The 24,112-nt window shown below is 61.0% G+C and overlaps 2 protein-coding genes across 3 annotated transcripts; one reads left to right on the plus strand and one right to left on the minus strand.

Annotated features, from left to right (window-relative positions):
* Positions 1-1,154: 1,154 nt before the first annotated feature.
* GP9 (glycoprotein IX platelet) lies at positions 1,155-1,854 on the plus strand. Its single transcript, XM_061127788.1, has 2 exons — positions 1,155-1,209; positions 1,300-1,854. The coding sequence occupies exon 2, from the start codon at positions 1,312-1,314 to the stop codon at positions 1,852-1,854; it is 543 nt and encodes a 180-aa protein (XP_060983771.1). The 5' UTR covers positions 1,155-1,209; positions 1,300-1,311.
* A 565-nt stretch (positions 1,855-2,419) lies between these two features.
* RAB43 (RAB43, member RAS oncogene family) lies at positions 2,420-21,561 on the minus strand. 2 transcript variants are annotated; one of them, XM_061128987.1, is made up of 3 exons: positions 21,239-21,561; positions 7,632-7,809; positions 2,420-5,041 (listed from the first exon to the last, which is right to left on the minus strand). In XM_061128987.1, the coding sequence occupies exons 1-3, from the start codon at positions 21,434-21,436 to the stop codon at positions 4,791-4,793; spliced, it is 627 nt and encodes a 208-aa protein (XP_060984970.1). In that variant the 5' UTR covers positions 21,437-21,561; the 3' UTR covers positions 2,420-4,790. The 2 variants fall into 2 exon arrangements, with proteins under 2 accessions (XP_060984970.1, XP_060984969.1); XM_061128986.1 differs by having other exon boundaries at positions 7,632-7,815; positions 21,239-21,520.
* Between the last annotated feature and the right edge of the window lie 2,551 nt (positions 21,562-24,112).

The following is a 24,112-nucleotide window of genomic DNA, read 5'->3' on the forward strand; positions in this document are numbered from 1 at the left end:
TCCCGCGTTGCAGGCGGATTCTTTACCAGCTGAGCCACCAGGAAGCCCCGGGATGCACTGCACCCTCTGATAAACTGGGGCTGACCCGCGGTTCTGGGTACAACTTCCGGGAACCCCGAGGGCCGCCGCTTCTGGAGAGAGGCCCTCCGGGGCTGCACACGGGGATAAGCCAGGCTGTTTTCACCGTTTCCTTCCTCCCACTGAGGCAGGGGCCACCGTCGGCTGCCTCACACAGCGCGGCCAGCCACCGTGGCTTCAGCCAGGACCCTTCAGGCCACAGACGGGGCGCCCCGAGGGCAGGCCGGTCAGGTAAGTGGCCCTCATCACCCAGCACCACCTCCCACCGCGCGGGCCCCTCCTGGGGGTTGGGGGGCTCTGCGTCCAGGCCTGGCAGAGAGAGGCAGACTTGTGGCGAGTCCAGCCTCTGCCCCTCCTGGCTGGGGTGGGGGGCAGGGGCACAGCCAGGCATTCCCTCTGAGACACCGGGTGCTTGGTTGAGTCAAGATTCATTGGTTTATTAAACAGACATTCCCTGGAAGCCTGCCACGGGCCCTGGTGGGAGCCCACCTTCGGAAGGGGAGGTAGCTTCCACCAGGTCCTGGAGGGGCAGTGAGCCGGGCAGAGGACTGGGGTTCCTAAGAACCGAGCGCAAGCCTGGTCTCTGACAGCGCTGGGCAGCCCTGGAGAAGGCAGTCTCCTTCTCTGGGCCTCTCTCCCAACTCCAAGCATGAGCCTCGATCTAGGGCTTTCCAGATGGAGCCCGGTCTGGGCCCCCTTCCCCACCCTACCCCCAACCAAGCAACCTCAGCCAGCTGCTCTGCATACCAGGGACCCTGAGAAAGTTCACTCTGCCGTGAACTGGGCAGAGGGGTTTGAACTCATGGGCCAAGGGGTGGTCGGTGGTGTGCACGCCATCCACCAGACCCAGGCTCAGGTGTGTGGAGCCTTGGGGAGAGGTCCTAACCTGGCCTGCCGTCATTCAGCTGGCACCTGCTGCCCCCGGCCCTGAGCAGGGGCTGGTGTCTCTCCCAGGGGGCAGGTGGGCCCACCCCTCCTAAGAAGGGACTGAGTCCACTCCTCACCCCCCTCACAGTAGCTGTCAGGCCTTCTGAGCATCGGGGAGGGCCAGCGGGCCTGGGTCCAGGGAGCTTCACGCCCACCTCCCCACCACCCATTTCACGGAGGAGAAAGCGGAGGCCTGAGACGGAGGTGAGCGGTCCCTTGTCCAGTCGGCCCCGCTGGCCCTCGGGCCGGGGCGGGGGGCAGGCGGCCGGGACCTCACTGCCACTGTCCCCGCAGCCCTCCCGCCCGATGCCCGCGTGGATGCTGCTGCTGTTGCTCTGGGCGGCCGCCGAGGCCTCCGAGGACTGCCCGGCCGCCTGCGCCTGCCGCGCGCTGAACACCATGGGGCTGCAGGTGGACTGCAGCGGCCGCGGGCTCGAGGCGCTCCCCGCCCTGCCGGCGCCCACGCGCCAGCTCCTGCTGACCAACAACAGCCTGCGGACCGTGCCCCCCGGCGCCTTCGACCACCTGCCGCAGCTGCAGGACCTGGACCTGGAGCACAACCCCTGGCGCTGCGACTGCGGGCTCGTCTACCTGCGCCTCTGGCTGGAGGACCGCGCGCCCGAGCAGCTGCGGCGCCTGCGCTGCGCCGGCCCCGCCCACGCCGCGGGCCGCGCGCCCGCCCTGCTCAGCGGCTCCGAGCTGGGCGGCTGCGGCTGGAGTCTGCGCGAGTCCTGGGCCCACCCGCGGCCCTGGGGGGACGCGGCGCTGGTCGTCGTGGCCGCTCTGGGCCTGGCTCTCCTGGTGAGCCTGCTGTGCACCGTCCCGGTGCCCCGGGCCAGTCCCCGGTAGCTCAGAAGAAACCCGCCGCCCAGCCAGCCCTTATCCAGGCTCGGAGATGCTTCCCTCTTGGCGTCCTGCAAACCCGCGTCCCTGTGTTCGGACAGACGCTGATCCGGGCTCCCCTATCCCCCAAGTTCCTAGTAAAATGGCTGGGTCCACCTCCACCTCCCGCCCTCCATATACCGCAACCCCACCGTCTCTGGACACCCCAGGGCCCTTTCCCAGGTCCCACCCGGTTCTCACGCCCTCCTGGCTGCTGGCACCCTCGCCCCACACGGGCCACGTGACAGCACACACTGGGATGGATGCTTGAAGCACGCGTCCCCCATCGGAGGAAACCAGGGCTCCGACAGAGGCTGCCTCGTCCAAGGTCAGAACCAGCCCAGGCTGAATGGGGTGTGAGTGGAGGCCCATGTGGCCCCCAGTGTGTCTCAGAGGGGAGCCAGGGCAGGTAGGGGCAGCGTGGCTCAGCAGCCATGCCCTCTGGCCAGCAAGGGCCGCCAGGGGTCTCTGGGCGTGTGGCCGCTGGGCCATCTCCAAGTTTCAAGCAAGAGAACCAATCTGGGCACGGATGGCTCGTTAGAGAAACGTTTAATGGTTTAGGAATGTGTACACTCTGGCTCTGATAAGTCTCCATAAAGGCAACTTTTTTCCATGTTTTAAAAAATAGATTTGCTATAAAGATTCATATATTCATAAATAGGCAATGAGAAAAATTTCCAAATGCAACAGCATCCTTGGGCTCAGGCCCTCCCCAGCCCCAATCCAATGCAGGCTCCGGGGTCCCTGAGGCCCCAGCCCCGCTGCCTTCCCTGGAGAAGTAACTGAATTCAATATGAATTAGGAGCTTCCTCCAGCTCCGGGCCGGCTGGGGCCTGTGTCCTTGGGGTCAATCCCCACCCTGCTTCTGGGACAGGGACCCACCGCTCTGGCTCGGGGGTCCCTGGCCTGCCAGCCCTCCTCCCGTGAATATAAACCCCACCATCCCCTGGTCCTCCTTCAGCCCAGACCACAGACCGCCTCCTCCGCGGGGGTGGCTGGCGGCTGGGACACTTCCTCTCCTGCAGCCCCGGGGGGTGGGGGGTGGGGGGACCCCACCTGCTCCCGATCTCGGGTAATTTATAAACAAAGGAAGTGATTGCACTGTTGGGAAGAGGCGGGCCGTGTGGTCTCAGACACTTCCCCATTAACTCTCATCCAAGTCCAGGGCCTTCTTACAGAGGCCCAGGGCCCAGAGGCAGTGAGGGCCCCACCTGCCGGGCACCCCCAAGCAGGCCCCCAGCAGCATGCCCAGGCCACACCCGGAGCACCGGCATGGGCGTCCGAGGACCGGGAACCTCGCAGGAACGCATTCTCACCGTGGGCTGACTGACACCGACTCAAGGGCGGGGCGGGGGAGCGGGGCTAGCAGGGGGCGGGGCGGGGCCCACCTGCAGAGGCTGCTCCTGGGGCAGACGTGAGGGTGGACTGCATCCCAGGGTGCCGGGGCCGGAAGGTGTCGGGTGGGGGAAGGACCTTTCACAGCGCCCCTGACATCAGCGGTGGGGGGGATGCGGGGGTGTCCGCCTGCAGCGGAAGCTCAGGCCAAGGAGCTCAGGGAGGCGTCCGGGGAGGGAGGGCCGCTCTGGGCGGAGGGGGCAGCAGGGACGTGGCAGTGGGGTGGGGAAAGAAAGCGGGGAGCCCGAGGCGACCCCGTGTTCCAGGCTGCAGCGGGCATGGCCCGCGGCGCCAGACAGCTGTCCCCCTGGGTGGTCCCTGCAGCCCACGCTGAGGCAGCCCTGGGCCCGGGCTCAGCACCTGTGCTTCCCGGAACTGGGCTGCCCTGCCTGCCCCCGGAGCGGAGCAGCTGCCCTCTGCAAGGCAGCCTTCTCTCTCCGCCCAAACATCAGCCCTGAGCAGAGCGGTCCTGGGGTTGGAGGACCTCCGCCCTTGGCCCGAGGGGCCCTTCTGAGACCTCAGCGCAGGCGCTTTCTCTGGCACAGGCCGAGGGGCCAGGCCCCACCCAGCAGCGGGACAGAGGAGGGAAGTGGGCAGCCTTCTCACTCCCAGTTCCCAGCCCACCCGGCTGATAGTGGGCTGACCCCCCAGGGAAGACCCCTGCCAGCAGCTCCCGGCCCGACCGAGCCAGTATCCGTTCCTCAGGGACCAGAGCCGGCAGCCTGACCGCAGAGAGGACACGCTTGGCAGGAGGGAGGGGGGAGGGGCTGGGGGCCGCCAGGGGAGACCACTCGCCCCCCAGCCCAGGGGACGGTGCTCCTTCCGAGGGCCCCGCTGTCGCTCTGACCTCAGCCCCAGCCGAAGGCCACGAGGGTGCTGGGCCCAGACCCCGGGCGGCTGGGCCCTTTCCCTAAGCTAGACTGGCAGGGCAGGGCCGCTGGTGCTCTGACCGTGGCAGTGGGGATCTCCGCACAGAGGGTGAGCCGGGGTGGCCTCCACTCGCCCCTGAAATGCCCGTCCCCCCACCTCGCGCCCGCTCCCCCGACCTGCTGAGAGCCAGGGCCAGAGGAGCCTCGGCTTCAGTAGCCTGAGTGGAGACGCTCCGGCCCCCAGACCAGTGGCTGGGTTCTGTGCCCCCACTGGTCCTGGGGGTATGGGAGAGGCAGGGCCCTCTGGGGAGGAGCTGGCCAGAGCCAGGTGAGGGCTGGCAGCGAGGGAGGGAAGGCAGCCCGGCGGCCCTGGGCCGAACTCAGGCCATCACCCCTGGTCCGTGGCCGCACAGGAGGCCCTGGAGGGACCTGGGAGGACCCGGGGCCACTGCCAGGTGCAGCAGCCTCGGGGTGACACGGGCCAAACCAGGAAGCGCAGAGCTGGGGGGACGCCCGCCAGGGTCCACACCCGGACTCAGGCCACCAGGCCTCCCCTGCCTCTTCCCCCGCGGAGGCTGGCGCTGCCGTCGCACGCCCAGGCCTGCGGACGGTGACCCGGCCTCCCCCGCGGGCGCCCCGTCAGCAGCCGCAGCCCCAGCTCTCCGCGACGTCCTTGCTGTCCAGCTGGATGTGGTCGGCACCCTTCTCGCTGAGCCGCGGGCCGCCGTGCCGCACGACCAGCTCGGTGGCCACCCTCACGAAGGCCTCCTCCACGTTGCTCGAGTCCTTGGCCGACGTCTCGATGGCGCACAGGATGTCGTAGTGCTTCGCCAGGCCCTGCGCCTCCGCCAGCGGCACCTCCCGCAGCTCCCCGAGGTCCGACTTGTTCCCTGCGGGCAAGCGGGGGCAGCGGTGAGGCACGCGAGCCTGGGGCTCCCTCTCGATTTTAATTCCCTTACCCCATCCTTGGGGCTCAATGGTAAAGAATCTGCCTGCAATGCGAAGCCCAGGTTCGATCCCTGGGCTGGGAAGATCCCCTGGAGAAGGGAAAGGCTCCCCACTCCAGTGTTCTTGCCTGGAGAATGCCATGGACAGAGGGGCCTGGCGGGCTATGGTCCACGAGGTCTCAAAGAATCAGACACAACAGAGCAACTATCGCTTTCACACTCCCTCATCTAACCTCTTCCTTCTCTGTGCCAGAGGCTTGTCTATTTTACTGAATTTTCTCTACGAAATAGAAACAGCAGAGTTGGGCAAAGAGAACGGGGGCCCTTAGAGCTGGAAACAGCCGCGGGTAGAGACCCTGGCTTCCAGCCGCCTGCTGTGTGACCCTGGGGTGACTCAGTCCGTCTCTGAGACTCGGCCTGCCCACCCGGGACGCCGCCTTCTGCAGAGCAGGAGGACGGACACGGTGAGCTGGCCCCTGGCAGGCCCTCCGTCAACTCTGTGACCCCGTGGACTGTAGCCCGCCAGGCCCCTCTGTCCGTGGGACCCTCCAGGCAAGAACACTGGTGTGGGTTGCCTCCTCCAGGGGATCTTCCCGACCCAGGGATGGAACCCAGGCCTCCCTCATTGCAGACAGATTGTCTACTGCGGGCATGAAGTCAAAGAAATCTGGTCTTGCTTTTTTTTTTTTTGATAAAATCTTGTTATTATGTTTATTATTAACCCTCTCCTATTTTAGAGGGGGATTTTTTAATTCTCTGTAAGATCATGGGTTTTGATGATTTTGCTCTTCTGATAAGAACAGTGTAGTCCACAGCTGCTCTGAGAGCACGCCTCGGCTTCTCCTCTGAGGTGTAAGGGGATTCGTTATATTTTAGGTAATCTGGTCAGCTGCTCCTTGGCCCACTTTATGCTAGACTTTTTTAATGCATCTTGGAGAAGGAAAGGGCAACCCCCTCCAGTATTCTCGCTTGGAAAATCCAATGGACAGAGGAGCCTCGTAGGCTCCAGTCCGTGGGGTCGCAAGGGTTGGACACGACTTAGCGACTAAAGCAAGTGATTGACTTTCATAATGTGTTCATGGGGACAATGACAAAGAGAGGCATCATAAAGTTCTAGGGAACTCCCTGGCGGGCCAGTGGTTAGGGCTCAGCGCTTTCACTGCTGGGGCCAGGGTTCAGCTCCAGGTCGGGGGACTAAGATCCTCCAAGCTGCATGGTATGGCCAAAAAACACACACAGACGCCTTGAAGGAAAGCCCTACGACTCATTTGGGAACTGTAAACAGTGCGGCAGCCAGTTTCCCGGGGGCGGGGGGGGGGGGCGCAACTTGGCTCCTGATTTCAACAGACTGGAACGAAAAGCACATGTGACGTATATGACCTGACCCAGATTGGCTAGCTCACTGGTAGGAGAGGTCAGTACTTTTCAGACGTGAAAACAGCACCATTATCATACGTTTTAAAGCATGTGTGTCTTGTAGCTCTGTGCTACAACACCCGGAAGTGAAATGGGTGTGTTGGGTCTGCCCCAGAGGACTGTGCGGGGCAGGGACAGAGGGCTGAGATGACTGCAGATGGGACTTGCGGGTGGACCTGTGGTGTCTGCTGACCTGGGCTCGTCCTGCTAGCCCCTTCTCCTGCTTGTGTGAGACGCTCTCCGGGGAAGGTTTTGTTCTAAGTCCCGGATGAAAGGGAGGCGTCCGGGCAGGTGGGGAGGGCTCCCTTCCGGCCGGGGGGTGGGGAACCGTCTGGCCCAGCGCACCCATGCTCCAGCCCAGGCCCATCTGTACAAGCCCGCTAAGAGGAACCAGCCTGAGGCCTGTGACAAGGGCCCCGGGGCACACGTGTAGGCCACAGCTTCCTGAGTCCAGGTCTGGGAAGCTGATGCAGGAGGAAAAGGCAGAAGGGGGTCAGAGTGCGCCCTGCAGCAGTGCTTCACGGTGGGCTCGCCACCGTCACCTGGAACCTGCTAGAAACACACTCACGGGCCCACCTGGACCTCCCAGTCAGACGCCCACCCAGACGTCCCAGCCAGATGCCCGAGGGTGTCCGACTTCAGAGAGGCCTGGAGGTGGACAGACGCCCACCCAGACGTCCCAGTCAGACGCCTGAGGGGTGTCCGACTTCAGAGAGGCCTGGAGGTGGACAGACGCGTGAGATGCCCCTCTGCGGCGGATGACAGAGTGAGCCCCTGAGTCATGACCAGCCTCCTTCAGGTGCTCAGGGGCTGCGTGGATTAGGGAGAAGTTACTTCTTATTTCTCAGCCCGACCCTGACACAGGAGGAGTGGGCAGGGTTCTGAGAAGACTCCTGACGAAGAGGGAACCAGCGTCGGCCAGGGTGCGGCCACGTGGTGACTGCCTCCAGGCCCCGCCCCTGGTTCCCGCTTTGGGATATGCAACTTTACAGGTGACCAGCAGCAACTGCGCCTTCCAAGATCACATTCAGGTCCTGGCTCTGCGCCGGCCTGGCCAAGCCCCGCCCACCCTCCGTTCACAAAGGAGAGGGACAGACGGCCGTGCGGCCGGCCTCACCGATGAGCAGCTGCACGATGTTGGAGCCCGCGTACTTGCGCACGTCCTCGATCCAGTGGGGCACCGACAGGAAGGAGCTCCTCTTGGTGATGTCGTAGGCCAGGATGGCCCCGTTGGCGCTGCGGTAGTAGCTCTGCGTGATGGTGCGGAAGCGCTCCTGGCCGGCCGTGTCCCAGATCTGCAGCTGGAGGAACAGGGGCCCTGTGAACCTGGGGGTGCAGGGGACTGCGAGGCCGGGCCCCCAGCCCCACACCCAAAGCGCTGCTTCTGCAGGGCAGACCGCCAGCAGGTACCAGACAGGACGGGCCGGGAGGTGGGCAGGGCGCAGAGGCCTCCTGACCTCTTGGAAGGCAGCTCCGCAGCCTGAGCAGGACGGGGGGACCAAGGAGCGTCCCCGGGGGTGAAAGGGTGGGCTCCACGCGGAGGCAGGACGTATGCTGGACCCACGTCACGCCCCCTCTGCCCTGGACACCGGGCTTGCTGTGGGGCCACGTCCAGCGCCTCCCCCACTGTGGGGAGGCCCCCAGCCCTGAGGCTCTCTGCTCGGCCTCAGCGGGGCTGGGGAAGAGGCCGACACTGGGGTGGGGGGCTGGGGGAGGCGCTGGGCAGAGTCTGCTCCTGGAGCCTCGGTCATCAGCTGACCCAGCCTGTTAACCCCAATCCCAATTCTAACCGCAACGCCAAGCGCAACGCCCCTCCCGTGCAGGTCCTCGCTGCCCCAGCACCCCGCAGCGCTGCAGGACAGGGGCCCACGTGGCAAGATCATCTCTGGCTCCCAGCAGGAGCAGCGGGCTGGTAGGAGGGACCCCAGGGCGGGGGTCTTCCCTGCTGCACAAACCACAGGCCCCGGGCCCTGAGGAACACACCGGCTCTGGTCTTTCCCGAGCCGCAGGCCATCTGCTGTCCTCGGCAGGCACAGGCACGCTGGGGCCTCTCTGCCGGGTTCTCAAGGCGTGTCCCGGGCAGGGCAGACCCTGAGGCCTGGCACAGCCCTGCGGGCAGCGCCCCTAGCCCGGGCACTGTGCAATGACCACCTCGTCCTGGCCCCACGAGGGTCGTCTGGCAGCTGATGCGCCCGCTCTGGGCCGCGACTCGCCAAACCAGACCCCCCGTCCGAGACCTGCCGTGTGTTCCGCAGGGTGAGGGGCTCCAGGAAGCAGACCCCGGGCACAGCTCACGTGGGGGTGAAGCAAAAGGCAGGACCCTCAGCACCACGCCAGCCCAGGACCCAGATGGTCAAGGACTCCCCTCCACACCCCAGAGGCGAGCGCAGATCACAAAGACAGGGGCCAAGGAGACACGGGAAAAGCAACCTGGGCGGAAGACCCGGCAGAGTGTCTCACAGTCTCAGAAGCAATCAGCAGTGTTTTCATTAGAAAAGATCCATGAAACGCTAAGAGAACACCTTTATTTTCAGTAGACGGAGCATTTGGAAAGGAAAGAAAGAGATCTTGAAAGTTAAAAATATTAATGAAAAATGTGATGTAAGGGTTGGAAGACAAACCAGAAGAACTCCTTCCAAGTAAAGGAAAAACAAAAAAATGCAAAGAGATGGAAAAGAGAGAAAAGAAGTTGTGGAAGCGCCTAGATGGTCCACCATCAAGATAGTAAGAGGTTTGGGGGAAAAAAAAAAGAACAGTAAATTAAAAAAAATACTTCAAGAAATCTCCTTGGAACTGATTGAAAGGGCCCCCCACGCAGACACAGTGGAGGAAGATGGACCCACACAAAATCTTGGCTGCGGGAACTCCGCGACCCTTACACTTAAGGGAAGAAAAAGGAAGGAAAAACGGGTCTCGAGGTTTTGCACAAAAGAGCCACATCCCATTAGACATTCAATGAAATGATGCCTAGAATTATGGAGGGAGATGACCTCCAGTCCAGAATTCTCCCCTAATCCCTACGAGTCAAGTGCGATGGTTTAACAAAGGTGTTTTCAGACACACAGAAAATTTACCTGCCACCCTTTCTCAGGAAGCTGCTGAAACCAACCAGAATGAAGAAAACGGGGACCCAGCAAACAGAGGACTGAACACAAAAGAAAGAGAGGTGGAGGGCCCCCACGGCGGGAGGGAGCTCCCCAGGGCCCCCAGTGCGGGCAGGGTCACTAGTGGCAGACGAAGCCCCACTCCCTAGACAACCGGCAGACAGAGAAAATGCAGAGGCTGGTTCTCAGGCCATAAACAGCAAGCAGCACGAGTCCATGATCCCTGAAAGAAGCGAAGCTCACGGAGCCCGCCTTGACCACCAGGGAACCTTCGCGGGGCTGTCCTGGTGGCTGACTGGCCGCAGGACAGGGGTGAGCGTCCAAGCAGAACACGGTGGTCCTGCTGAGCCCGGGAGGCAGAGCGCAGTGCCAAGCGGCTGACGTCACTGGGATGAAGAGTGATGCGGGGGTGGGAGCCCAGAGCCTGTGTCAGGGGAGGGGCGTCCCTGGGGGGTCCTGGCCCGCGGCCCCGTGCACCGGCTCTAACCAGACAGCGGCTCCTCCAGGGGTAAAAACAGACCAGACGTGGAGGCTGAGCCGTGCTGGGGGGCCTTCCGACACAGCCGCGGGGAGGCGGCCACCTTGGCCCCTCGGAGTGACCGAGGTGTGAAGCTGAGACGTCAGGAAGCCTGCAGCCGACGTGAGGACCACGGCGAGAGGCTGGCCTTCTGACAGCTGCCCAACAAAGCCTAAAGCTAAGCTCGAGGTTTGGAGGCCAAATTCCACCAAGGTAAGAGGCTAGAGAAATACCATCGGGCTTGCACCATCGGCCCTAACCAAAGACAAGGCCAGACACACGTTCTAGGTGATCAGCCAGTCGCTGAGTTGACTACAAGGACCAGAATCCGTGCTCTTCAAAAGAAGATGACACAACCCAGAGTCAAACAAGGTGTAAACCAGTATCTCTAATATACAGTAAAAAAAAAATTACTAAATGTGCAAAAATAAATAAATCATAAGGGAGATTGGACTCCCTAAAGAGAAGAGTGGTCAATATAAATTGAGGCCAAAATGGACCCCATATTGGGTTGGGTACACAAAGAATTAAAGCCATTATTTTCGGTGTAATCTGAGAATTAAAGGAAAATATCAGTCTGAGTGGGCAAACAGGGGGTTTCAGTACAGAAATGAACTATTTTACAAAATATTTGTAAAAACATATTTTAAAAGGGTCAAAATTCTAGAGCTTAAAAGTACAGTAAGTGAAGTGGAAAATTCATCTGCTGAATGTAACAGCAGGATGGACACAAAAGAGAATCAGTGGGCTTGAAGAAATATCAACAGAAACTACTTACTCTGAAGAGCAAAGAGAAAAAAAATGGAAGAAAAATGAACAGAATATTGACCAAGATAAAATGATATGTTGGGCCATAAGATAAGCCTCACTAAATCTCCAAAGACTGTATTCTCATAGAATATTCCTCTAACCACAAACAATCTAAAACAGAAATCAAGAACGCTCTGGGACAGACTTCTTCCAGAAGATGGAACTGAGAGGAAGCGAGACAGTGAGGAGAAAAATCACACAGTGTGTTGGACAGATGAGGGGAGGAGAGTCACACCAATGAGGGGAGAGTCTGGAGCTGAATTAGTGGTAAACAGACACCCAAGCCAAAACAAGACGATCGGGGCTGCCAGGGAGAGCTCGTGAACCCGGGAAGCAGAAAATCATCACGGCACAGTCCACACGCCACACGGCCTAGCCCTGAACGGCTCCGACTAATTAAAGTGCGTGCACTCAGTCGTTCCAGCAAGCACTGAGCAGACACCTGCTCTCTGCCCTAGGTGCCACCGGAAGCAGACGCAGATTCCTGTGGTCAAGCCTGCCGTCTCGTGCAGGAGACAGACGCTGTTGCTTACACAGAAACACAGAATGTAAACAAAACAGTTATTATAAAATGAGTAATAAAATAATCAGTATGCCAGACAGTGATAAGAGGGAAAGAAGCAGGGGAAGAAGTCATGAAATGCAATGAGGAATGGCCTTTTAGGGAGGAAAGCCCTCATTGAGATAGCTGTTGAGTCAAGATCTGAAGAAAGTTAGCTAGCTGTGCGGATGCCTGGGAGACACGCATTCCAGGGAGAGCGCGGTGAGTGCAAAGGCCCTGAGGCGGGGGCATGACTGGTGTGAGAAGCAAGAACATCAGTGTCTGGAGCAGAGTGAAGAGGGAGGGAAAACGGCATGACCGAGAAGCGTGAGGGGCTGGCGTGTGCGGAGCAAGGACTCTGGCCTCCCCTGCGGGTCGGGGACAGCCAGCGGCTCTGAAGGCAATCAGACCTGCTTTTTAACAAGATCACTCTGATTACTGCATGGAGGCAGATCAGAGGAGAGCACGGATATGGGACGTCCCTGGTGGTCCAGGGGTTAGGAATTTGGGGCTTTTACTGCCAATGGTCTGGGTTCGATCCCTGGTTGGGCCACCAAGGTCCCACAAGCATCTGTGCAGCTCAGATGAAGAGAGAGAGAGAGAACAGGGATGGGGGACAGCTGGGAGGTTGTGGCCGTAATTCGGGTAGCAGTGAAGGTAGGGAGAAGTGGTCAATTTGGGCTATACTTTGAGAAGAGAACTGAAAGGAACTTAATGCTGATGTAATCAACGCTGCCACACGCCTCTACTGGGAGGATGCAAAGTGTGTGTGTGTGTGAGTGTGTGTGAGTATGTGAGATGGGGGCAAGGGCTGTGCTGGGAGTTAAAGCCTCGTGTCCCAAAGCAGGAAGTCAATAGAAGACGCCTGTGCGTGGGGGAGGAGGGGCAGCAACAGAAGCGAGAGGGAGACGAGCCAGAAGTGATCAGAGACCTTTTCGTAAGAAGCCTTTGGAAGCATCACATGCAGGTATGACTGACGACAATTACAAATGAGTGAAAAACCAGCACAACCAGCTACAGGTCACGGGATCTGGGTCAGCCCACTCGTGAAACCTGGGCAGGGCTGGAGGAGGTATTTTTGGAAAGTAGGTCCTTCCCGCCGTGGTGATCTTGCCATCCTAGTTCTCCGCATCAGAGCCGCGGGAGGGAAGAGCCAGGTCAGGACGCAGCAGGGCCAGCCCCGCCCTCCCCAGCTTGGAGTCTCAGGCTTCGGCATCAGAAAAGGTGCCCCGAGGCTCTGCAGTGGGATGGCGGAGGCGCCCGATCCATCACTGGGCCCCAGCACCCTCGGCGCTCCAGGAGCTGGGAGAAGCCAGGCCCAGAGTGCCCTGCCCTCCAGACAGCGAAGTACAGCCCGGCAGGCCGGCCCCGGGGGGCTGTGAGAAGGGTCATGGGTCTGAGCCACCAGGTGGCCTGAGGCCAGACGAGACGCGCCTCCTGGATGCAGCGCGGGGGTACCTGGGGGGGCGTGTGGGGGACATCACATGGGGCCTCGGGGGCGTGGGCAGAGACCCCAGCCCCATGGCTCAGAGGACACGGGCGGCTCTGCGGGTGCAGCAGCCGGCCAGGGGAGGCATCTCAGCCTCGCGCTGAGTCTGGGCCCGTCCGCCCAGCCCTCCGCAGGGCCCAGCACGAAGGCACTCTGGGAGCGGGGTCCCCTCTGCCTTGGCAGCTCCTGCCCCTTCACGGGGGTCCCCCACGGGGCAGGCGCCAGGCTCCCTGCAGACGATGGCCTGGACCTGCCGGCGCCCGGTCCACTGCCCACGCAGCGCTACCAGGGAGCCAGATGAACCCGGTGAAGGCCCTGCAGGCCCTCCACCCCCGAGGGCACCCAGGCCTCCCCATCGCCCGCAGGCCGTGCCCACCTGGCGTGTCTGTGCCCCACTGGCCCTAACGCCCGCAGCATCCGCCCGCGTCCAGATCCCCGCCTGAAACGCTCCTCTCCAGACCCTCGCCACCCACCCCGCGCCCCGCACCCCCTCCTCAGTGTCTCCACTGCCGCCCTGACACAGGCACTCAGCCCTCCGCCACAGTCTCTGGCCCTCCTGCACGTGGGTCTCCTGGGGGCCGGCGCCGTGTCTGCCTGGCTTCCTGCGTGTGCCCAGCACCTGGCATGCAGAAGGTGCTGGATAAACACAGCCCGTCGGCTGAGGGGCACCTGTCTGCCCTTCGAGCCTCGCCCCCTCCAGCAGCCCAGCTCCCAGTCGGGTCGTTTGCATCCTCACGACCACGGAGAGTTTCACTACTCAGAGTGCAGAGCCAGAGCTAAGCTACTGAGAAGCACCTGCCGAGCTGAAACCACCCGCCGGGCACCCCCACCCGCCGGGCGTCCTCCACCTGCGCTCACTGGACGCATGGACCAACGCCTCGGGCTGTGAGTCACAGCGAGCCCCCATCCCCACCCTCCCAGCCAGTCTCCCAGCTGACTTCGGGGGACTTCTCTGGGTTGCTGATACCCGGAGTGAAGGCCAGAGGCATCTCCGAGGCACAGAGGGTTGGAGTGAGGCCGGCTCAGGATGGAAGACAGCCCCGGGCGGGGGAGTTGCCCACTCCAGGTCACCAGGGGCCAGTCAGAGAGTCTCAAACAGGCAGGTGGGGAATTCAAGGGAAAGGACAGCCTCAAGGTGAGGGATCAGCCTATTTTCCCTTCGAAGCACCACCTCTAAGGACTCCCGGTTCCCACTGTCCCTCTGGGTCCGCACTCCCGTGATGAGAATTATCATTGTCATATTTCCTTTTCCAGGAGAGACTGCATTCACCTTGACCTTTGGTGAACTCCTACCGAACCTTCTGGGCCCCGGTTCAGGGTCCCCTGGTCAGCGGAGCTCCCCCTGGGCCCCCCGCCGAGCGGACCTGTCTTCTCCATGGTCCTCAGCCCTCTGCTCTCGACTCAGTAACAGCACACAACACGGAGGATGCTGACTGCCGAAAATTCGGTTGCCCCTGGGGGCCAGGCAGGGACCGTGAAATGCAGTAAGATGACCAAAAAGGATACCCTGCCTAACGCACATTCAATAAAAGAGTCAGCAAATCGCCACTGTACAGGCCAAACGAAATGGGCCTCATGGCGGACGAACAGGACAGGGCTGAGTGCGCGGGCTCCTGTTTGCCAGTCTGCCCCTCGCCACCGAGAACGGGTTCTGGAGAGGACGGACCCGTCTCATCCCTCTAACCTGGCACAGAGCTGGTGCCCGGCCGAGAAGGAAGCCCTCTGCAGGCAGGTCCTGTGGTCAAGCCGGCGGGCCAGGTGCTGCCCTCCAGGGAGGCTTCCCACGAGCTGCGGGGGGACGTCAGCTCCACCTACGAGGTTACAGAAACCTAAGAGCAAAGTCAGCTGCACCGGAGCCCGTGTCCAGCGCCGTGCCTCCCGGTGGACACGCAGGAGGGCTCTATCCCGACAGGCTTTCCCCTGCAGGACGAGGCGGGCAGGGGGAAGTTCCTTGCTGCTTCACAGCAGAAGGCGACCTTGGAAAAATTAGTTCTCAAGCCAAAACTCTGAAAACTGGTCAGACGGACCCAAACGCGAGTCCCCGCGCTGCTGGCCGTGGCGTCTCGGGCCGCTGGGGGCCTGAGCCAGGGGGCGGTCTGCAGGCCCCCCCAGCCGGCCGCTGACCTTCTCCTGCCTCAGTCCCCAAGGCAGAACTCGGCCCCGGCTCGAAAACAGACCTCAGCCCAGAGCAGGTGCACGGCCAGGAGCTCGTGGCCTCGAGGAAGACGGGGACTTCCCTGGTGGCCCAGTGGCTGGGACTCCACGACCTCAGCGCAGGCGGCCCAGGTTCCATCCCTGGTCAGGGAACTAGGTCCATGGGCCACACTAAGAGTTCGCATGCTGCAACTAAAGACCCCACACGCCGCAACTAAGTCCTGGTGCGGCCAAATAAATTTAAAAAAGCAAAAGGAACCCCTCAGTGATCTGGTCCAGCCTCCTCACACAGGGGCCCAGGGAACTGACTTGGGCGCCGGAAGTGATCCGCCCACCATCTGCCAGAGGCCGCTTCTGCAGGCCTCGGGGATGAACCTTGTCCCCTACACACAGCGACTGCCCTCGTGTCCTCGTGAGGGCCCAGCCTGCCGAGAGCCAGGACTCTGCTTTTCCAGTCGGGCCTCTTCTGGGACCAAAGGCCTCCTGACGGCACGGGAGGCTCCGCTCCAGCGGCTTCTGACCCTCCAGGGTCATCAGACCCACCCCGTGACCCAACATCGGGAGACACGGGCACGGTTTCCCCAGGAGACCACTTCAAGCGGGGCCGATCCTGGAGACACACCTAAGTCCCCGGTTGCCGCCTTTTACACAAGCTGTGTGCAGAGTCACACACCTGGTCCGCGGCTACTCTGGCCTCTGCCCGGGGTAGCAGAGGAGGCCAGCGAGGCCAGGCAGGGAGGTGACAAGTCTGTGACGCAGAGATGGGCCTGGCTCACTGCCCGCAAAGCATGCTGAGAGGCCCCTGACTCCCAGCACTGGCTCGGTTCTGCTGCTGCGCGTTCAACACGACAGCATCTCGCAGGCCGTGCTAGAAGGCAGGCACGTTCTTCTGTCCACACTGGCCATGGGCGCCCCTTCTCCCAGCTCATCTGAATTCATCAGGATTGGTTTAACAAGCAGAAGGCATCAGGATGCCGACGTGACACCGCTGATCAAAATCTAAGAAAACGTAAAACGCAAGTGATGCGCGGCGGCCTAGATGTTCCACTGGTCCCAAAGCTTTTTGTGGTGCTGAGTGTCTTTGGCAGCGGTACAGGGCGTGCAAACAGCAATGAGGAGAAGGTGTCAGACGAGCTTCTGGTTCAGGCCTGCCCGCACGGCCTTCGTCTCCCCGTCTGCGAAATGGGGTCTCACAGGGTGGCAAGGACCACGTGGAGCAGAGCATGAGAACAGAGGTGGGCGCTGGGGAGATGGGGGCAGGGGAGGAGGGCTGCCGGGCACCCCACGATCCCTCACGCCCAGAGCCTCTGAAGAGAACCAGCTCTGTGAGGGTCACACGGGGCGAGGGGAGCAGAGAAGACCCGGACGGGCTGAAACCACGCCTCACAGCTGACCCAAGCCGGCCTGAGCTCCCACCGCTGACGCTCTGCTGTGCGTTGGGTCCTTCAGCTCTGGGGTGACCGGGGAACAGACCAGGCAGCAAAGCCCCCCTTCTGGCGTCTCCCCACCAGACCTGCTGCCTCAGGACTGGTGGACCCCTGGGAGGCAAGGTCACTCTGCCTTGAGGGTGGCCGTCACAGCGCCCGGAACACACTTCCTCAGACCACCAGCAGGGCCCAGAACTCCTCTCTTACCCAACAGTCCTTTTGCTATTTGTGATCAAAATTACCAAAGTCACTAATTTTATCCAAATAGGAAAAAGCACGTGAGCAAGGCCAGACCACTGGCGGGAAGGGCTGAGGAAGCAAACTTCAAACAGAAGCCTGTGCCTTCCACCCCAGCCCTGCCCCTCGCAGATTAGGACTGCTGCCGGGCTCAAGGTCCTAGGCGTGGGGCCCGGGGCCCCGGGGCAGAGATTGAGCTCCGCGGTGCACGCGGACAGTGACCCCGGCAGAGCCCAATACAGGGGCGCAGCCCCCCGGGGCCGGCCCGCCTGCGCATCCCCGGTGAGGTGCAGACCGGTTTACGTAACAGGCCTCTGTGTCGTCCCAGATAAGCTGGGAGAGCGGCGCTCGGGCTGCGTCCGGGATTTAGAACCGGCCGAGATCTCCTGAGGGACGTGAGGTGGGGGGGCCGGGCTGGTTAAGAAATAGTCTTAATAATAATCCTACGGAGGAAAATGCTAACAGCAGCAACAATAATATAATCCCTCATGTTCGGAGTTCCTTGGTTTATCCACAACAGCACCTTCAGGATAGACAAGAGACGGGCTACCCTGCCTGCCTTCTTGAAGGGGCACAGAAATGGAAGAGAGTTTTTAACTGCATAGCCTTTTATGTCTATGGAATTCTGACCCATGGGGATGGATTATCCAAAGAAACACAAGGGGAATTTTTAACTATGTTGAGTGGGTTCATTGTTGTCCAGCACCCCTGACAGGTAGGCAGAGCGAGTCGTCCTGTTTCAGGAAGGAGGAGGCCCAGGGCTCCAAGCAGGGCATTGAACTGGCCAGGGTTGGGAAGAGGCTGAACGGAGCCAGACGAGAGACCCAGACCTCTAGACCCTCACTGCTTAGAGGCCTGCAGCCCCCAGAGCCCCCCTCCAGGTTCAGCATGCAGGCCGGGGCCTGGTGAATGCATCCATGGCCAGAGCCTCCCCCGAGCAGAGCGCTCCAGGAGCCCTGGGCGCTGCTGTTCTGTTAGCTGACAACACCCTGAGAAGTCCTTGGGGTTTCAACTTCAGCCCTCATTCCTAAAAATCTCAGACATGCCCAAGTCCACACGCTACTCTCCAAGTGTGGTGGCCACAACTGCCTCTTCACTAGTCACTAGTGATGCCCCGGAATCTCGGGGGCATCGTCATGGACTCAGAAGGGCTGAGGGGCAGTCAAGTGTAAAAGTGGGCGCTGGACTTGGAGCCAGGGAGATCCTGGGCCCAAAGCCTGGTTCTGCCATTGATGTGTGTGGGGCCTTGGACGTGCTGGTCACTTCCCTTATTTTGGCCTCAGCTTCCTCCCATTAAATAAAAACTAAGGGCCACGCATGTAGCGAGCACTGTACACCTAACACTGTGGCAGGTGTGGGGCACGCAGGGCAGACTGGATCCACGAACAAGGCAAGGTCAAGTCCTGGTAAGTGATGTGAACATACCCTTGAACTTACCCTGCAGTGGGGTGGAGGGCCTCGGAGGTCAGGAAAGGCCTCTCTAAAGAGGCGCCCGGGGCAACGGCAACCGAATGATGAAGCAGCTGTTACACGGAGATCTGGGGGCAGAATGTGGGCAGGCGAGGCAGCAGGTGCAAAAGGCCTGAGGCAGGCATGTTGGGGGGACCGAGAGGGCTAGTGAGGCTGGAGAGTTTGTTTGAGGCAGGGAGATGACGTGGGCGAGGCAGACAGAGGCCCAGCCCTCTCGGAAAGGAGCTGGGATGGCATTATGGTTGCAAGAGAAAGTGACTATTGAAATAAAGGGATTGAATTCAATCTGTGATGGTCCTGACTTTCTATTTCTTGGAAAGCAGAACTCTTTATCCAAATAAAGACAAGTAGAACCTAAATATAAAACTAGACACAAGTACTAGCATTGCTCTACTGGGTGAGAAAAGAGTTAAGGCCCTTCTGACCCGGCAGCCTCTTGGCCTCCCCGCTTCAGCCCACAGCACCCCCAAACACTGCGGCCCAAAGGAGCTAGAAGAGCACTGGGTGACCTCTCTCTGAGGCTCCTTGAGTGCTAACGAGAGCCGGCCAGCACAGGCGAGGCAGCTTAGGAGATCACACTGGATACTCGCTGGACCCCAGACAGGCCTGGGAAGGTTTTAAACTAAATCTCTGATGTGGAAGAGCCTTCTGCAGAAACAACCATGAAATCTGGCTCGTCAAGGGTTTCAGTTAAAGTCACACTGCTGAAACCAGAGAGAAAACGGATGGGCAGCTGCCAGGGCCCAGGGTCGGGGAGGACGCTGACACAAAGGGACACCCAGGAACGTTCTGGGTGGATGGGAGGAATCGGCCCCCCGTACGTGCTGGTGCTTCTGACGGCTGCCCGCATTTGTCAAGATCACAGACCTGGGCACCCGAAGGGAGGGAAGCTTGCTGTGTGTAAGCGGAACTTCGATAAACTTTTGATTTTTTTTTTTAAAGTCACATGGCTTGAAGACACCCCAAAGATATCTATGGGTGAGGAGAAAGGACCTGCTGAGTCCAAGAGCCCAGAATCCAGGAATCGGAAGACTGTCTCCCCGCCGCCAACCCCCACCTCCCAGATTCGGGTCACAGTCTTCAGTGCTGAGGCTTCAGGTTTCTCTGGCTGCAAAATGTAAATAATTGCCTATTTTTACATTGCCTGTTTTTACAACATGCTTTCCCACTGCACGCAAACGGAAGCAGCAGTCGAGTGTATGGGAAAGACCCCAGTGCGGTGGAGTCAGAAACACTGGAAGAAAACTTCCTTGTCTGTTGCCTCCCAGCTGTGTGCCTGGGGAGGCCCGGCCCGTGTGAGGTGGGGCTGAGCACCAGGGCACATCTGTGCAACTGCTGGTACACCGCAGGCTCTGGGGAGGGTCAGCCGCCGTGACCCAAGGGGGGCTGCCTTGCCTACACCGCTTCCCCATCCCAGACCCACACCCGCTTGCCCCCTGGGAAGAACACCCTGGTGGTGACCAGCAGGAAAGGGAACTGCGGAGCTCTGCCCTGCATTGCACAACCTGCACAGGTACACGGGGCACCCGGGGCTCTGCCCAGGCTGTAATCTCGCCAGGTAAACAGGACACCCTGCCCCCCTCCCTGACCACAGTCAGCACGGGATCCTTCACACCCATCCTTCAGCTGGCCACGTCCCGGGCTGCTGGCGGCGCCTCAAGGCACAACTCATCCCGGACACACTCCACCCAGCCCACAGCTCTTCCCTCCACCTGCCCCACAGGGTGGTCCTGAAGAATGACTCAGAGCTGCCTGCCACACCTCGTTCTTTTTTCTATCCTAAGGAGATCCATCATACACAAACTCAAAAGACTATTAAAAAAAGAGAAGGGAACCCTGGGGGCAGGGAGTTTCTGCTTTCCCTGTCTCTACTCCAAAGGCTTGCTGAGGGCTTGTAACCGCAGTTGGCTGACTTCTCCATGGTGAGGCAAGCGGGAGGAGACACCCAGAAATCATCCCTATTTTGCAGAAACAAAGAGCTGAGCTTTCTGGCAAAAGGCAACCAGTAGCAGACCCAGGCAGTCCAGCAAAGCCGGGCCCACGGTATGGGGGCTCAACCAGAAAACACGGAGGTAAGGCGGGGAGCCCCTGCCCAGGGCTCCTGGGAGCCAGGCCAGAGCCAGTGGGAATGCAAAACCATGAAAGAGAGGAAAGGATGTCAGTCCGGCGCGGTTCAGCGAAGCTACCGAGCAAGAATAATGGTCTCTCAATCCACCAGGGAGGGCTGACACCCAGGTTAAGAGACTGACGGGCGAATGACAAACGCTAGTCGTCAGACCAACGCCAGGACGCTTGGGCAACTACATCCTGCCGGTTCTGGGGAGCCACCGAAGAGGCCCGGGGCTCGCCCCCACCTTCCGGGCCGAGTTTTCAGTTCCCGTCGGGCGGCAGCTGGGGGAGGGGACCCGGGCCGCCCGGCCGAGTCAAGTTCCACCACCCGGTCCACAAAGACACTGCAGGGAGGCGTGGCCAGGCCGGAAATTCTGACAAAAAAGTTTTGGCCCTCCGGTCCCAGAATCAACTACTTCCTGCTCCCTCCTAGCCGTGCGGGGTTGAGGGGGGGAGGGTGTCCCTTGTGGCCTGGGGTCCCCACTGAGGGTCGAGCTGGGGGGCTCGACCGCGGTGGGGCAGGGACAAGCCGGCCCGACACCCCCGGGGCCTGTACCCGAGGCTCCCCACCGCCGGGGACTGGAGACTGGAGCAAAGTCCCCGGGGGTGGGGGTGTAGCTCGGAGGGCAGGGCCTTCTCTCCGCACCCCCAAGCACGCACACCCCTACGCCCCGAGGCCCGCGATCTGCGCACGGAGGCCGGCCCCGACGCCAAGGCCCAGGCCTGCTCCGACCGGAGGAAGGGCAGGGGGCCCAGCCGCCGCGGAGCGGTCAGGCGCTCGCCGCGGCCCCCGCCGCCGCAGGGGAGACCCTCCAGGGCGGGGGCCGACCCCTAGAGCCGTGGGGGCCCCGGGCCCGGCCTCCCACCTTGACTCGTTGGCCCTGGATCTCCAGCGTCTTCATGGTGAAGTCCACGCCGATGGTGCTGCCCTGGCGCTCCGAGAAGGCGCCGGTCTTGAAGCGCTGCACCACGCACGTCTTGCCCACGCTCGCGTCGCCCACCAGCACCAGCTTGAACAGGAAGTCGTACTGCTCGTCCGGGTCCCCGGGGCCCGGCCCGGCCATGGCGCGGGAGCCCAAAGGCCGGCGCTCCGGACGCTGGGGCGGCCTGGGCTCGCGCAAGCCGCGGGCCGCCTGGCGACGTGGAAGGGCCGCAACACCTGGGGAAGGGGCGCCACCGCCCGCCGGCCGCCCCGCCCCGGCCCGCCCCGCCGGCCAGGCCCCGGGGCCGCGACTCCGCCCGGGACGCGCCGGGTCCGGCCCTCCGCGCCGCGCCAGGCCAGTCCGGCCCTGCGGCCCGCGCCGGGCCCCGCCCCCGGCCGGGCCCCGCCCCCTGCGCGACCCCCTCGGCCCCGCCCATCGAGGCCCCGCCCCCAGGCTGGACCCAATCAGAATCCAACCTCAGGCCCGCCCCGGCCGGGCCCCGCCCCCAGCACTGTCCTCGGCCCCGCCCAGTCCCTGAGAGCAGCCCTCGGTAGGTCAGCACCCGGCCCCGCCCCTAAGCCCGCCCACAGCGCCCCCACACCCGCCGCACCCCCACCGCCTATTGACGCCCAGGGATCTCCTACCTGGGCCGTCCCAAACTCAGTCTGGAGCGGCTTCGAGGGCAGGGGAGGGTCTCCGGGACTGTTGATTCAGCCCCTGGGCCCAGAATGGCCTCCTCCAGAATGGATCTAGCGTGGACGCGCTCGGCAGTGTCACTGCGGGGCTCACAGCAGGGCGGCCGACAGTGCATTTCCCTGTATTGGAAAAGGGAGAGGCCTGCGACACGCTGCGAGGAGGGAGAGAGAAAAGGGCCCCAAATCCAAGCTGGCTACAGAACTGAGAGGAGAACTTGTGGGAACATGTGCTCAAGGTGAGCCCCAGAAAGCTGGGACAGTGGGATTGGGGAGGCCTGTTTGGTGGGGGCTAGTTTTGGGGGAGCCAAAGGGCTGGGTGATCCCAGCGCAAAAGGCTGCGTAGCAGTGGTGGAAAGTGAAAAGTGAAAGTTGCTCAGTCGTGTCCGACTCTTTGCGACCCAGTGGACTGTAGCCCACCAGGCTCCTCCGTCCGTGGGATTTTCCAGGCAAGAATACTGGAGTGGGTTGCTGTTTCCTTCTCCAGGAGAGCTTCCCGACCCAGGGATTGAACTCGGGTCTCCCACATTGTAGGCAGATGCTTTACAGTGGTGGAAGCAGCTGCCCAAATGGGCTGGCTCAGTTGGGAACTTGAGTCCAGTTGAGGGAACTGACCCACCTGATAAGACTTACCTGAGCTGAGGAACGAGGGAGGGTTGTGGGGAGTTCTGTGGAAGGGCGGACCAGCTCCTCAGATGGTCTGGTCCAACAGGGCTCTTCAGAGAAATGAGACCCAATTGTCTATAAGGGGCTTTGTTGTTAGTTGCCCAGTCGTTTCTGACTCTGCAACCCCATGGACTGCAACATACCAGGCCTCCCTGTCCTTCACTATCTCCCAGAGTTTGCTCAAACTCATGTCCATTGAGTCGGTGATGCCATCCACCCATCTCATCCCTGTCCCCTTCTCCTCCTGCCTTCAATCTTTCCCAGCATCAGGGTCTTTTCCAATGAGTCAGTTCTTTGCATCAGATGGCCAAAGTATTGGAGCTTCAGCTTCAGCATCAGTCCTTCCAATGAACACCCAGGACTGATTTCCTTTAGGATTGACTGGTTGGATGTCTTTGCTGTCCATGGGGCTCCTAGATCAAGTGGGACCCATTCCCCCAGAGTCTCCACAGTCATCCGGATGGAAAGGAACTGAGAACACTCCTGGCCTTTGTCAGGGCCTCCTACAGAACTCCAAATCCATGGAATTTTACATTTTGGTTAATGCCTGTTATGGGTCAGGTATGCTTCTAAGACTTTGGAATATTTAAGTGAAGAAGGCAGAGAAACATCCATGCCCTCCCCAGCAGACAAAGGAAGAGGGACTTCCTGTAGCTTACGGAGACCACAGAGAGGAAGTCCACCAGGACGCCCGGACCACCTTCACTGGCTGAGCTGGTAAAAGGGCCCAGGCCAGGAGACGAGGCAGGCCCACAGAGGAGGGGCAAGAGCTACACGCTCCAGTCCCATGGGAGACGCCCAGCGGCACCAGGCAGGCCCCCCAGGTGCCAGGGAGAGCAGGTCTGGGGGCCCGGCTCTGGTGCATCAGGTTGGGGCCACAGGACACAGCCTCTACCCAGGGCAGAAGCAGACTGAAGGGCCTGGGACAGAAGGCTTCCACGCACTGGGCTAGCTCCGGCTAGCTCTGGGACACTCACAGCCCCGGGCCCCAGAAAGCAACATCTGCCTTCAGCTGAGTGGCCTCCCACAGCACCAGGTGGAGAGAGGAGAGGGAAAGGTGTGTCCAGGAGACAGGCCAGGCCAAGGTCCTGCCACTGGAGGCAGGGGGAGAGGAAGGAAGGAAGCTGGACAGCTGTGGGTGCCCTGGACACGCGGCTGGCTAGCTGAACTGGCCTTTCCTGGAACTGGTTTGCAGGGGGAGGAACGCTGACCAGGGTATGGATTTTGCCAGAAAACCCAGCCACCATTTGCATTTGTGGTGTGATGAGGCGGTTGTAAAACTGGACTGTCGAGAGGGCTGCATGACCCAGGTTTATTAAAATCATTCAGTTGTACGCTAGCAATAGGTTTTTTAAGGTCTGTCAAGTGTATCTCAGTCATGTTGTTAAAAAAAATGCCTGCATTTCCTCTCTTTGGAGGCAAATTCCTGAGTGGCATTTTATCTGAATTATACTCCTTT

The sequence above is a fragment of the Dama dama genome, chromosome 24, assembly GCF_033118175.1.
Source record: "Dama dama isolate Ldn47 chromosome 24, ASM3311817v1, whole genome shotgun sequence".
In the NCBI taxonomy this organism is placed as follows: Eukaryota; Metazoa; Chordata; class Mammalia; order Artiodactyla; family Cervidae; genus Dama; species Dama dama.

Coding starts and splice junctions, on each gene's coding strand:
- RAB43 (XM_061128986.1), bottom strand. CDS start 21,436: ATGGCCGGGCCGGGCCCCGGGGACCCGGACGAGCAGTACGACTTCCTG. Junction 7,816..21,238: donor TCCAGGGCCAACGAGTCAAG/GTGGGAGGCCGG, acceptor CTGTTCCTCCAG/CTGCAGATCTGGGACACGGC. Junction 5,042..7,631: donor CATCGTGCAGCTGCTCATCG/GTGAGGCCGGCC, acceptor GCTTGCCCGCAG/GGAACAAGTCGGACCTCGGG.
- GP9 (XM_061127788.1), top strand. CDS start 1,312: ATGCCCGCGTGGATGCTGCTGCTGTTGCTCTGGGCGGCCGCCGAGGCC.